The 15,549-nt window shown below is 34.6% G+C and overlaps 1 protein-coding gene across 1 annotated transcript in view; it reads right to left on the bottom strand.

Moving 5' to 3' along the window:
* Positions 1–15,549, bottom strand: part of dpy (fibrillin-like protein dumpy) — a 474,963-nt gene that overhangs the window by 198,295 nt on the left and 261,119 nt on the right. Inside the window, exons 64-70 of the mRNA XM_083128311.1 lie at positions 13,906–14,223; positions 12,112–12,454; positions 11,022–11,323; positions 7,598–7,937; positions 5,401–5,702; positions 2,359–2,679; positions 214–525 (exon numbers count right to left, since the gene is read on the bottom strand). Coding sequence (XP_082984437.1) covers positions 214–525; positions 2,359–2,679; positions 5,401–5,702; positions 7,598–7,937; positions 11,022–11,323; positions 12,112–12,454; positions 13,906–14,223 — 2,238 coding nt within the window. The remainder of the gene's footprint in view (positions 1–213; positions 526–2,358; positions 2,680–5,400; positions 5,703–7,597; positions 7,938–11,021; positions 11,324–12,111; positions 12,455–13,905; positions 14,224–15,549) is intronic.

Raw genomic sequence — 15,549 nt, 5'->3', positions numbered from 1 at the left:
CATCCCTAGCTCAGTAATAGATTTTTACATTCACATAGTTTACATTCTTCAACATAATACACATAATCTCTAGCTGGATGTATAGTTCAAAGTGGTATTCAAACTGTTAAAATGGGCCTGCAAAATGAATCTGGAAAATTATGGCTCACGGAGTGAAAAGAGAAGAAGAATAAAAAAGAGAACAGTGCAGGTGCACGTGAAAGTAATGCTTACTCTCTTCCTTCAAGCATCTTGCAAACGGATCCCCAGTGAACCCAGGTGAACAACTACAGATAGGATTGTGGTTCACCGTCTGGCATCGTGCATTTATGCCGCACGTCCCAGGACAAGGGTCTCGGCATTTTTGATTTATGCATGCTTTATCTTGCGGGCAATCGGCACTGACAACACATTCAGGTCGGCATGCAGGAGGGGTGCCCACATATCCTGTTTGGCACGAGCACACTGCGTGCCCGTTCACAACACGACAGAGACTGAACGGTCCGCAGGGTGAAGGCTTACAAGGATCCTTAGGCGTTTCTGCAACTGTGCAAATTGAGGAGAGAGAAAATTTGTAATCATGCCAACACAAACAAAAGAAAAGAAGAACTTCAAGCTACTATATTATAAAAGCAAAGATTGTGTCGATGGTAGTATAAATTTTCAAGCTAATCTACTTGACATGTGATTACTAAAATCAATTTGGGTTTATTTTAGCATACACTCACTGGAATATATTTAATTTAGATTAACTTTCTTTACACAAAGTTGCTCCAAATCCACCCCCCCCCCTTTTTAGCATGGCAGTTTATCAAAACTGAAAAATTTCACTTTTATTCATTTGTATTTTAATTTTTACACAAAGTGCTTTCTCATTTAAGTTATTAAAAGTTAGTAATGGAACAAATTAAACACCAGTTTATTAGGATCTGTTGATATTCGTATATCGGTAAAATTGACAATAATTTTATGAATCTCATATTTCTAAAAATAGCCTGCAGCTTAGCAGAAAATTCTGCCATTTTGCTATTATTTTATGCACAAAAATTTTCTAAATGCATAGCCTATTTTCTAAGCCAAACTAATTACTCATCTAATTAAATAGATTAACAAAGCAGGCAAATGAACCATTCAAGTTCTTCATGCTATGCTTGACATTTATCAGTTCAGTTTATGTAAATTTTATATCAGTAAAGCTTATATAAGTCCATCCTTCAATAAAAATTGAAAACAAAGTCCATATTTAAGCATGTTAATTACTTTGTGCAATACTGGGGCTCCTTGAAATGCCTTGAGTAATACGGTCAACATTAAAACACAATAACATTAAGTTTCTGTAGTAGGCTCACAGATATAATAATAAGAGTATGTAAAGAATACTGTGTACAGAAAATTATTTAAAAGAAAAATATATTTGTCCGCTTTCTAAAAAGAAAGAAAAAAACTTTTACATGCTCAATATTTTATTAACAAAACTAATCTTTAAAAATCAAATTTGTGTAATGCTTATTGTATCGGAGCATGTAAGTAATTTTCTACAACCTATGCAATGTGCTACCATGAAAAAAAAATGGGACCAACATTACGATCCATTCAACTTTAAGGTAAATTCAGCATACAAAATATATGCTGAATCCATGCAGTTAAAACTTCTGCATTGAATACCTTTTACACTTCGAACTTGGACAACACAACCTTTGCTCTTCACACTACAAATGCAAAAAATCAGAAACAAAATGCAAAAAGAGAAGCAAAGGCAAAAAAAAAGTGAAACAGAAGCTGAAACAAGAGCATACAGTGCAAAGAATTTAACAAGAAAAATGCATACATAGAACAAGACAAAATTGCTTTTCCAAAACAAATGAAGAAAGTAAATAAAATGACCTTTAAAGAATATGCAATAGCAATGAAAAGTGTGCATGCAAGAATAATGATAACATGCAAGCAAATCCACCTCAAATTAAGTACATGGGTGTCATTTTCTCATGTACAAATAAACTCAAATAATGGTGTCATTTAAGAATTTTTGCACAATATGCATTTTTGATTCAAATTTGTGCAGTTTCTATTTATAGATGAAAAGAGCAAAACTGACTGAATGTGAACAAGTGAAAATATTCTGGCACCAAGTAGTAGGTGTGTACACACACACCAGGTACATAATAAATTAGAGACCAATTTGTGCTTAAAGATATTTGAGGTAGGAAAACAGAAAAATCCATGACACACCACTGATAATTAATACCGAATCACACTTAAGGAAATTACATATACTATTACTGAATTTGTGGTGTATCCTTAGTTATAAAAAAGCCTATTTCACTGATTTTGAGGCAGATTTGCTAATATAAGAAACTAGAAGAACATCTGAAATCTTACTAGCTGGAGTACGTTGACATGCTTTCAATGGGTCTCCAGTGTATCGAGGAAGACAGCTACAAGAAGGAGCGTGATTTACAACACTGCACTCAGCATTCAAACCACATGTTCCTGGACAAGGGTCCTGACACTTATTATTTACACAAGCCCTGGATCTATCGCAGTCGGAATTCAACACACACTCTGGTCTACAGCCTGTGTATGGGTCTCCGTAATATTCTGGTAAACATGTACATGAACCAGCACCATTTCTTTCTCTACACACTGCATTAGCACCACATGGCGATGGGTTACAAGGATCTCGCAGGGTTTCAACTGGTGCTACTGCAAGATGAAATTTTTCATTTAATTTCAATTTATTTAACAGGAACCATGTTGGAAATTTCACTTTTGGTGTTAGTATTGTTATCAGTTACAATTCATCAACAGATAGAAGAAAACGTGAAAAAATGGATCATGGATGAATAAATATTTGTACTCCAATGTTGCAAGTATCTTAAGGCTTAAAATGCTTCTTCCAATGTCCCCATTATTTAATAAATGAAGTAATAAGACCTCTCATGCATGTATGTACGAGGGTGCTTCAAAAGATAAGTTACATCTGTTGGTATCTCTTGGTTGAATTGCACAACAAGTGCGGTGCATGTGTAGAATGGAGGTGAGGTCTGCCCACATTGTCAGTGATAACAGGTGGTTCATAATAACCACTGAAGGTGAAGAATCAGCTGGATATTTCTGTGGGTCAAACACCTCTATTGTTCCCAGATGCATTGTGAAATAATGGTGATGTAACAGCTGGAGTAATAGTTTGGTTGTTTTCAGTAAAATGGGAAATTGGAAAGGAAAGTAATGTCCACTAGTGTCACTTAAATGATATTAAATATATGCACATGAGAGGTCTTTTCTCTTTTTGTTACTTACTTGAAATTTTATTTTTCTCAGCCATTTTTCTAAATATAAACCATTAGAAATATTCTCTGAATCTTACCACTACTGTTGGAATGACAACTTTAAAAAAAATTAATACGGATCAATATTTCTGAGGACAGAAACACAGTTTACAAACAAAAGTTCTCTATTGCTTTCAGAAAACTTTACTCACTTGTTGATGCAGGATAATAACGAAGTCATCAACATTTTTATGCAAAGCAATGTGGAACGAACTTATGTCTCAAAAGATACATCATAAAATATTCCTGCTTATATTTTATATTATTCTGAATAGAATATAATTCCATTTATGGTTGTCTTGATTTCCATCATCTCCAATAAACTTTACCATGACAAAATGTAAAATATTCTATTTTTAACCTATAAGGTTTGGAACTATTGGTTGTTAACAATATGCTGCATGAAATTCTCACAAATATTACTAGCAAATAATGATTTAACAAGAAACACTTTTCTGCAGACAATACACAATACCAAATAAATTTATTAAAAACACTATCACGAATGAACAGGGCCATTATCATTAGTATCATGGAACAATTCCAGAATAATAATGCTGATCCAAATCTGACTCTTCTCTTCATCGCATTCTCTCCGCTCTTTCCAGATTTCACCAGTGTGCATCAAACTGGTGCACCAAAAATGACAACAAATTCGGTGAAATTCGGAAAGCTCCATACTGAAACAAATGAAAGTAGATTCGGAATGCGCACGCATATCCGAGTTTATCACGAAAAATTCACCATCAGTGACTAAATCACAGAAGATATTTCAAGAATATTATATATTTTCAACATCTTTTTTTGCATGTGCAGTACGAATTTAAACGATATTCTTTTGTAAAGATATTGAATCTTGCAAACAGATACTTTCCTGCATGTTGCAGCAGAAGATGGACGCATTTTTTGATGCATCGGCATACTTTATTTCACTTTGCGTGCAAGTGAAGGAGCAGTAGTATTTAAAATGTCGACAGTTTATGCCTGCATCCAGTTTATTCGCCCTCTGTGCAACAAAATCGGCATGACATTCCGTACTATTGACTACAGAAAGCATTCATGAATCAGAAGAAGCTTCAGTGCAGACGATGTCATTTTGATTCACAAGCCGCACCAGCTCTTGAGGCTGGTGTAAATTGATGATGTCATGGTTTAACCTGGTGAAAGTTTTGGTGCGCCCCGGTAAAATACGGAAAGCTGAAGCGTCCACCGGTGAAATCTGGAAAGCACGGTCTATTTTATAAACACGTCTGTTTTCTGGGAAGAAGTTCTCCAACTCTTTTCCCAAGTTTAGAAATCTGTTTGCTTTCTCTTGAATAAAATGCTCCAGGAATTCCAAGCAATATGTATATATATCCAGAGTGAAGTGAAGAGTTCTGACTAATTATATTTGTTGGATATTTTGAAAATTAAGTTCCTGCATAACAGGAAAAATGAGAATTGTTCCATAATAATAACTTTTGGTTACAATTCAGCATCATGTTATTCCTGCTAGTGCAACTTGTTTGTTGTCAGTAGGTTAGGTTGGGTCCACACTACTGGTTTCTGTTCTGTTAATTTAAAGTTACGTACAGCTTCTTAAAAAGGATACATAGATTAGGCAAAATTAACTTAGAGTTGACTGGAAAATTAAAAAATACCAAAGGATGTATTGTATTTTAATCTCCTGACATATTTTCATGTAAGTGATTATTTAACACTGACTAAATATATTTCTTGCACATATTTGTTTCCTTACACATGATATTTCATCTGTTGAGGACTGTTTCAAATAATGAAAACCGTGTGTAAAAATAATATGTGTCAGAAATAATCATTAAAGTAAGTGCAAACTATCACTTAAATTATTTATTCTTAAAAATGTTGGCACAAGATGAAAGCTATCCTTTAGCCAAACTATATATTGTATGGAAATATGGAATATTTTTTCCATACAATATTCACGTGCCATGAATATAAAGTTAGACTGAGGTAGTTATTACTTCCAACTACATGAAGGTTAGCTTTGGATTTCATGAATGAAATCCTATATTGTTATTCCAGGTTATTAAATCTGTAATTAGTTGCAGATCAAAAATAAACCACTGCTTACTTTGAGGAATTTCAGAGCACCCGGAAAATGGATCTCCAGTGTACCCTGGATTGCACGAGCATGCTGGAGAATGCGAGATAACGACACAATTTGTATTAGCACCGCAAGAGCCGGGGCAAGGATCTCTACAGCGCTCGTTCTGGCAAGCTAAGTTGCTGGGGCACTCGGCATTGATGCTACATTCTGGACGACAGTTCGGGGAACGTCCAATGTAGTTCGGTAGGCAAGAGCAAGCTGGGTGGTTTCCCACTGCTCGGCAGTGGGAATTGGGACCACATGGAGATGGAACACATGGATTTTTGCTCACTTCTGGAACGTAAGGCTCTAGAATAAAGAAGCACTACATGCTAATACATGCATCATCCCACACAATGCTATGGTACAGAAATTTCTACAAAGAATGCAAACTCGGCATGCACAAAAAAGCCTTCAATCTTCTATTTACAGTATCAACTACAATATAAACTGCACCTCTCCATTTATTGCATGGTTTTGATCCCGTGGAACCTCGATCGTAGGTTTTTCAGGGAGACCAAGGTGGAAAAACTTAAAATCCAGGAAAATGTTATAACATGTCATGAAGGCACATTTAGGGGATTTGCAGGTAGGGCCCCACACATTCTCGATCGCGGCCACTTTGGAGATGATGTGATCAGCACCATGCTCCAGCTGCTTTTACCCTCCAAGGTACCCACTGATGAGAGGCTGGGTGAGCCCCGGAGTCACTTTGTGTGGGGACAATGCTAGAAAAATTTCAACCTTAGATCACCCACCCTGGGAACCAAACCCAGGCCTCCCATGTAGCAGTCAGATGCCTACTGGCTAGACTACTATAGCTCATCCATTTAATATGAGAAAACAGTAAAATCTAAGAACTTATAGTTGGGAGTTTTCAGTTCGATACATGTTGTAGGCACAACTTTAAACTGTAGGTATAGTTTTGATTAGCCTACCTGTACATACAAAGGACTTATGGCAACAACTCATTTATAATCAGGGTTCCACTGAACTTATTCTGTGAACTTCATGTAGGTGTCCTGTACTATTTAATATTAACATTATTTGACATTGCACATCACTTGGCAGATGATATATGGAAAAAGCAAAAGGGGTTTGTAGCTTTGGTAATAGATAACAAAACTGCATTTCCAGCATACCATGATTTATGAAAATAATTAAAATTCTTAGTTCAGTACTTGTCCACGGTCCAAATTCTTATTGTGCTACTGAGAATGGTATCCAGTTCTACAATTCAAGCAACTGTTTACCATCTGTCTCAAGTTAAAGCAATGCCACACTGATGTTCTTTTAACTTCTGACAATCTTTGTAATCCATACGCAAGTTAGGAGGGTAACGGCAATGAATACAAGAATGTATATTGCGAAACAGTGCAATTGGGTCCCAAAACCGAGGGGACAAGGTGCCAAAACTAGGGGGGCAAAGACAGTATATTTTCCTTTGTAGATAAGATTTAGCATAGTGTAGGGGCAAAAGTGGCGAAAACTGGGGGGCATCTGATCACCGCCACTGTTGCGAAAAGTTAACACAAAACTGATTAGGATAAAAGCCACACATTAATTATCTACTTTGGAGAGGTGCAGTATCAAAACAAACAAACAGTCACTCTCTTTTCAACATGATAGAGATGCTAATATACACTGAACAAAGAGTGAGGCAAGAATTTTAAATTAAAAGTCATGCCAAAATGGCATACAAGAAAGAAACTGAAGGCTTAATCTTCTTCAAATGATAATGAAAGGAAAAATTGTAACGACAGCTCAACACAGTACACATGTTAAGACATATAACTGCATAAGGAATGAAAATTAAAGCATACAGGATTCATATTTCGAATTTTGCATTCTTATTTTCATCAAGGAATGGAAAAGTATCTAGAAAAATCTAGGAACATTAACTTTATGATTTTTAATAGAACAAGGTGAAGGGTAGGTAAATGGAAAATAGCAAAAGCCAAATTTTGAAATCTGATATTTGTAATGTGTAATCAGTATGAGGTTTGAGTATTGAGTATGGAGTACAGAGGAAGAAATCAATAATTATCAGCGATAAATTATAATAACTAAAACTGAAATAAGGACAACGAAGTATGTGGTATTTATCTGAAGAAATTTGTTGCTTATGCAGTTTTGATTAAGGCAAGAAAGAGGAGGGGGGAAGAGGATTAGTAACAAGAACTAATCAGCACAAGACAGATGCTTACTTTCTTCCTTGACGCATCTCACAAAAGGATCTCCAGTGTAGCTAGATGGACAGCTACAGATAGGATTGTGGTTCACAACCTGACATCGAGCATTTACACCGCACGTCCCAGGACAAGGATCCTGGCACCTCTGATTAAGGCATGCTTTGTCCTGGGGACAATCTGCACTAACCACACATTCTGGTCTACATGCAGGTGGCGTGCCTATGTACCCAGCTTGACATGAACATACAGCGTGGCCGTTTATCTCTCGACAAACACTAAAAGGCCCACAAGGGGAAGGATCGCAAGGATTCCTGTCTTCTTTTTCTACAACTAAAGCAACACAGACAATTAATTGGTGCACTGTATAATTTGCAGAAGTGTGCACAGATAATGCAAAATGAATATAGAACAGTGCAAGCCATAAGATGTACAGAAATTTACAGAAAGCTACACTACAGAACAAGATGAAAGGACAGCTTTTAAACATGACAAATGTATAGTTATTGACTGAACAAATGACTTGTAGATTGTTGGTTTTGTACTGCAAATGCCATGAACAACTTCCATATTTTTATTGGAACCGTTAAGTCTATTCAAATGCATTTTGTATTTATACTCACAGAAGCCAAAGCTGAAATGTCAGTAAAAATTTCAAAAATTATGTCTGAAATAATTTTAAATGTTATTTTACTCGTCATACCTCTGTAAAAATAAATCTCTCCCAGAATTTTCTATAGTTCATTTCCTATTATTTTAGTTCCCTTCAAATGATTTATTCTTTTTCTAGGACTCATTTCTATGAAGAATGAAAAAGTAAGACCAATTCTGTATTAACCATTCTGAAGGATGCATAGGGCAGATGTTACGGTAATATTTAACTGATCCTTTGCTGTAATTATTACCACTCCTTGTATTTGTTGTGAACTTATTATTTACAATTATGTAAGAAAGTTATTCCTTTTGAATGTAATAAATAATCGTAATAAGTGCTAACAAAGGATGCCATGTACAGTATTGAGTTATGTAAAGTGTCTTTAAATACACAAGTTGTAACTGCACAAGAATGTCTGATTTGGCATGACAAACAACAAACTACGTCAATCCCTTAATTGTGGTGAATTAAGTATTACAGGCATGAATGATGTATTTTATCTCTGTCTGAGATACATAACAAGTGACATAAGATAATTAAATTGCAGTCTTAACAATGATATTATAATATTTTCACAGAAATGATTACTACATATCTGCAAATTTCATTGAAACATACCCTTGGGTTTCATCCCTATTCTTGCAAAACAACACGATGTAACTTCATGGACAAACTGCTAACCATTCATACATGCAGCAGTCCAGTTGTCAATAAAGAAATACATAATTTCTTGTTGCTTTTAGTTGTAAGTCAATACATACATTTCTCATGTTTGAAAACTGTTTCAAAATCTTTCCATTTCACATTTACAGCATGCAAGATATATATTTTCATGCTCTACAGTACATCATATACACTAAGAAAGATACATATTTACATATACATGCAAATATTTCATGACTGGATGGATTGTTGTGTTTTTTTTAAGTTTCAAAATAAATTTCAAAATAGGTACAGGATAAATAAGCTTGTCCCATTTTGTCTTATCAGATTCTCCATTCAATTAACATCTGCTTGTATTTTAGTTTAATCTTTTTTGCTATATTTCCCAATATCCCAAAATTAATTATCCTGGTGAGCTGATAAAACAGCTAAAAAACACAAAGGAATATCCAAAGTACATTGAAAATTTTAATTCAGTACATCTCAATTCATAGTGAATTATATTACACACTAGATTATGGCAGCCAGTTCAGTGTGATTAATAACTCATGATTCGAGTGAGTGAATATAGTGAATTTGGAAATAAATAAATTCCCTTTTAAATTTTTTTCAAAATAATAGGAATGGGACCGATTAATTGGTACTCTATCGGTATCTGCCAATATAGGCATATCGGTGTATTGGTTTCTTGGTAAAATTACCGATTACTTAACCGATCCGATATATCGATAAATATCTGATAATTTAGTGCAAAATTCTGCCATTTTGTTGTAAATTTTATGGATAATCTCCTTGCCCTAATTTCTAAAAAATTAAATGTCTAAATATGTAATTTCTTTATCACTGCAGTCACCTTGAAACACGTTTATTAAGGAGGTCAATGAACCTTTCAGGTTCTTCAAGGACCATTTCTAATTTTATATCAAATCGGTAAGATATCGGTTATCAGTAAATTGTATATCTTTATCGGTATCGGCCAAAATTTCATATCGGCACATCCCTACAAAATCATATTATACATTTCTATTTTACTTTTCCATCCAATCATGTAGAGATTGAAACTCAAGAAGCTTACATGATCTGTATATTTGAACAGCTTGTTAGGACAATGTAAAAATCGAATGTAACTGGTCAAGTTAGAATCTTGGAAATATGATGTATATAAGGTGATAAATAACAAACAGCATCACACACAAAAATTTAAATGTTCAGCACTGGTTAACTAATACTGCATATATAAATACAGTACAGGCTAAAATAGTTACAACAGTGGCAGTGATATACACAGAAACAGGAACGTAACAAGGGGTAGGCTAGGGGGGGGGGGGGTTGAAGCTTAGGGAGCCATGCACAGAGGGTGCCATTCAAAGCTTTTTTTTTTAAAAAAAAAAAAGCAATGAAGAAATTTACATTTGGCAGAGGTAAGGGAAGAATGAAAACATACATTGTTTTCATTGAAGTTTTTCAAGTGACAATGTGATTCCTAGATACTTCCTTTGGGGGGCAGGAGGGCCATCAGATGAAAAAAGATGTCACAATTTAACTCTGTACATGACACACAAAATACATTTTAAAACCACTTAATAGCTAATCGGCAGCATTTAAAGTGGAATTGAACCCACTAAAATATACTCAACTAGGAATCTAATCTGGGACCCTTGATTGCAAGGCAACATTACCTACTACATTATCTGGGATGTAAAGGGAAGTTAAGAAAGCTAAAGTTCCCCGTGCATATAGCACCGTGCCATGAAAGCACATTTAGGGGATGTGGGGGGGTAGGGCCCCACACATTCTCAATCTCTGCCATATTAGAGGTGATGTGATCAGCAGCATGCTCCGCTCCCAGGTACCCATTGATTTGAGGACAAGGTCATAAAAATTCCAACCTTAGATCACTCACCGTGAGAATCGAACCTGGGATTCCCGCATGGCAGTCAGATGCCTTACTGACTAGACCACGACGGTACTTGTATTATTTAAAGAAAACACAAAGTTGTGTCCAAATATACAGTACACATAAGCATTTCTACAGAAAGCAAGCAAAACGCACAACTAGATCCAGAAAAAAAGAAGAAATAAACATGCAAGGTCCTTACTAGGCTGTACAGCATGACACGATCGTAAAGGATCCCCAGTGAAGCCTGGCAAACACATGCAAGAAGGAGCATGGTTTATGACATGGCATTCGGCATTCAGGCCACACGTTCCGGGACAGGGATCTCTGCACTTATTATTTACACAAGCTCTTGATCTATCACACTCAGAGTTCAACACGCACTCTGGTCTGCACCCAGTATAGGGATCTCCATAGAAGTCTTTCATGCAAACACATGATCCAGCTCCATGTCTTTCCCTACATACGGCGTTGGCACCACATGGTGACGGATTACATGGATCTCTGGGTCCTTCTACAACTACTGGTTCAGTTACTGTAAAATTAGAAACTCATTCATTGGAATGTAAAATAAAGCGTGGTAAGCAAATATTTCTCTTGATATATGTTCCTTCTATCACAGGTTCGATTGCTCTAAAATTTGTCACATAAAATAAGGTAAGAAGTGAATCGATTAGCAAGCTGCAACAGCAGAATGAAATTCAGAAGTTTCTGTTTCTTCCAGAAACAACTATAAACAGATCTACTTTCTTAAAATTCTGCATAATAATTCAGTATTAAAAAATTTTCTAAGGGTTCAGGCAATCCTTAATTACAAAATTCATGGCATAACAAAACCAGCAACTTTTATGTCAATTATAAACCTCAGAAAATTAATGCACATTTATACAGTAGGAACAAAAAAAGACATATATTTGGTACGATGCATTACTGCAAAAAAGTATATATATCACAATATGTATGTAAATGCATAATTAATCACAAAAAATGCATAATCTTCAGCAGTCTCACAAATGTTGTGTATTTTCTGCTATCTATCTTCTTTGTATGAACTTTAATATTGTAACAGGCACAGTAAAATGTTGATAACATTCCACAAGTAACAGAAAAACACATATACACACCCTATATGCTGATGATATTCATATTACAAATTATATATTTTCTACTGACCTTCATAAGACTAGAGTAAGCTATCACATAAAACCACCTATTCTCAAGGCAGATGTTCTCTAATCTATAGACACACAAACACACACATCGAGAGACTAGAATTTACTTCTACAAGTAACAAGTAATTCAGCTTACTTGGAGGAACTGGTGAGCAGCCTGAGAACGGATCACCTGTATAGCCTACGGAACAAGTGCACACGGGACTGTGATTGACAACTTTACACACCGCCTGCACTCCGCAAGAGCCAGGGCAGGGGTCTTTGCATCTTTCATTCTGGCAAGCTTGGTTGCTCGGGCACTCGGCATCGATCATGCACTCGGGTCGACAGTTTGGTGCACGGCCAATGTAGTTAGGCAAGCATGAACAGGCAGGCTGCTGTCCAATCACACGGCACTGAGAATTGGGGCCACAGGGTGAAGGCATGCATGGGTTTCCGCTTGGAGGTGTCGGAGAAGGTGGTTCTGTGAAATAATGATTGTCATGCTTGTGTTTAGTGCAGAGACGTGAAAAAACAGCAAGAAATAAGATAAAAGAAAATAAATAATGTGCAGTTGATAAAATGTTTACAATTGTATATTCAAGTTATTTTAGTAATATTATATATTTACGGTAAGTAAATTATGTATACTCGGAAATAGACATGGGAATTTAAAGTATGTATTAGATAAGGGTAATGCAAGACAAAGTTTCATGTTTCTGGTTTATTTTTTTGTGTTCCTTTCAGTTGAAATTTACTTTTAAAATTCCCCCCTTAGAAATCAGTTTTTAATATGTGCTTAAAAATTTAAAGTACGCTTCAACTGTTTAAAAAAAATAAGGGGATTGATTAAACTTTACAATCCTTTCAATTTTTACTGAAATTATTAAAGAAAAATAGCTTTTTAGGCATTAAATAAACAAACTGTTCCCATGTCTATTACATTATATGTAGGAAAATATCAAATATTTCTGTCAAATCTGAAGAAGGACAAACAGAAAAAATAATGATGAAACAAAGCGTGAAAATTTCGACCAAGTTAATAATATGAATCAAACAAACTTGGTAAAAAGAATAGTGCGCATGGCAAGGAAATTGGAGAGTTCTGTTTCAAAAATGACAAAAGATATGGTTTTGTATTTTGTACTGGAGGAAAAACGTTTTATTCAACATTTAATCTTTCAATAAGAAAACATGAACTGTTTGTAATAGGATGAGAAAGAATAATTATTACTTCATCATTATCAGTTAACATAGGCCAGTGAATTGGTAAATTGATGAAAATTTACTTATCTGATATTCTATAAATAGCATGTAATTGATGGTAAAATTCTAACATTTTGTTATTATTATTATTAGGAATATAAACACTCGTTTTCTACATGGTACATTTGCAATTTTATAATGCGTTGATATAATATTGGTTAATGGTAATGATAAATTTATATCAGTATAGACAAAAAATTTGTATCCGTCAGTTCCAAATTCATAATATTAAATGTAGATTTTAATACAATTTCAATGTAGTTTAAGCATGTAGAAGTGGAAAATGAAATAGTATGTTATGGATATTATTACAAACAAATCTTTCAAGACTCAGTGACTGTATCATCTAGTTTCAGAAGTTGCACAACATAATTTCCATATGACAGTTATTTTACTTGTACTGTTCCAAGTTCCAATACAGTGATAATTTTAATGAGAATTACTTGGAAAAAAATCCAAACTAAATACCGATAGAGTTGTTTTACTTCTGTTTTTCCATCTTTAGATTTAAAAGAATTAATTAAGTAAATGCTTTTATTATTGCTTTTTAAAATTTACTACTTTTAACTAAGCTGTGTATGTAACTAAAAGCATGAAATGAAACAGGACAGACAAACAAGAACTGATACAAAGAAAAGAAGAAGAAGCATGGGAAGAACATCTGCTTACTTTCTTCCGGAACGCATCTGACAAATGGATCCCCAACGAATCCTGGCGAACAGCTACAGATGGGATTGTGGTTCACTACTTGACAACGTGCATTTATGCCGCAGGTGCCCGGACAAGGATCCTGGCACTTTTGATTGATACATGCTTTATCTTGTGAACATTCCGAGCTTACTACGCACTCGGGACGGCATGCAGGAGGTGCACCAATGAAACCAGATTGGCAAGAACATACAGCGTGGGAATCCACAACTCTGCAGTTGCTGTTTTGTCCACAAGGTGATGGCTCGCAGGGACGAGTGCTTGGTCTTTCTGGCGCAGCTACATTATGAGAAAAATGGAGTTGTTTTTAACATGCATAACACCTTGTGATGAAAGTATTTGACAGGTGAAAGAAGAATGTTTCATGTGTCTGTTAGTTACAATTCATTTCGTCTTTGTAAATGATAATAAACATTAGTCCTTTAAAGTTTTTCAAAAGTTAATGAAAACTGATAAATTAGCATACTGTTTACTATTCATTATATGTTTTACAGTACATTATGTTTAATACAATATAATATAGCAAACTATAGAAATATTTCTTTCCTGGTTGTTGTTGTTATTATTTGAGTCATATTAAAACTATTTGCATTCTTATGAGCATATATCCATTATATTTTTAATATTGCATTATGGCCTAGCTAATACTATCTTGCATTCTTCAGGTTTTAAATATTATATTATTATTCTGAAGAGTTATATCGCAACTATGCTACATGCCTGTCAATTTTGCTAATTTCTTTTTTTGATTACTCATACATGTAGCCCAATATAAAAACAAATTATGTCATTTTTAAATAATTTAATTGTAAATTCAAAATTTTGCTGATGAATTAAACAAATATCCAGCATTATTCATACCTAGGGCATACAGACTATAGAATTTTGAGGCTCAACATTTAAATACTGTGATTTGATACAAATTGATTCTCTCCAATATTGATACATTAATATTTTATCAGTACTTGGTTCAATCCCTTGCAGGAGTCACTTGAAAAGAGGTAGTACACTCTGGTCTAGAAAACCAGAAAACAGTGACCATGCGTCACCCAATAAAAAGCAATTGGGATAGTTTTGGCATTCAAGGAGTTGTTGCTGCAGAGCTTAGTTCAGTTTTGGCTGAGCAATAATATACTTTTTTTTTTAAAAAAAAAATAATTCTAGATTTCTTAACAACGTGCCTCTTAAATTTATGAATATATGAATAAAATATTCTGGCACAATGATTTTCTATGAAAGTTATACATCAGAGTAAACATGCAACCTGCATATTAATTTGCATTCTTACATAAAAAAATGGTTCATGAAGAAGGTAAATTATTAAAGTAAGTGGACAGATTTAAAATTAAATGGATTGTTCATTAACCAAAAAATCAATTTTAGATTTACTTGTTGGCATTTTTATTGTCGTGATATTGTGAACAATGACATGAGATGCTAGCCAAATGGGTTATTAAATCTTACCTTACAATTACTTTGTGCAATTGGTTTTTGTGAGCAGATATTTATTTTCTTACACAATATTTCAGCTGTTTAAAAACTATCTTCATCAGACAAGCATAATGGCTAGTATAAACACAAGCATGCTCATAATCACTGATAAAA

This window comes from Lepisma saccharinum, chromosome 9, assembly GCF_977018435.1.
Source record: "Lepisma saccharinum chromosome 9, izLepSacc3.1, whole genome shotgun sequence".
Taxonomy (NCBI): Eukaryota; Metazoa; Arthropoda; class Insecta; order Zygentoma; family Lepismatidae; genus Lepisma; species Lepisma saccharinum.
Note: the sequence above shows the minus strand (reverse complement) of the source record. Positions and strands in the feature narration are given on the sequence as shown.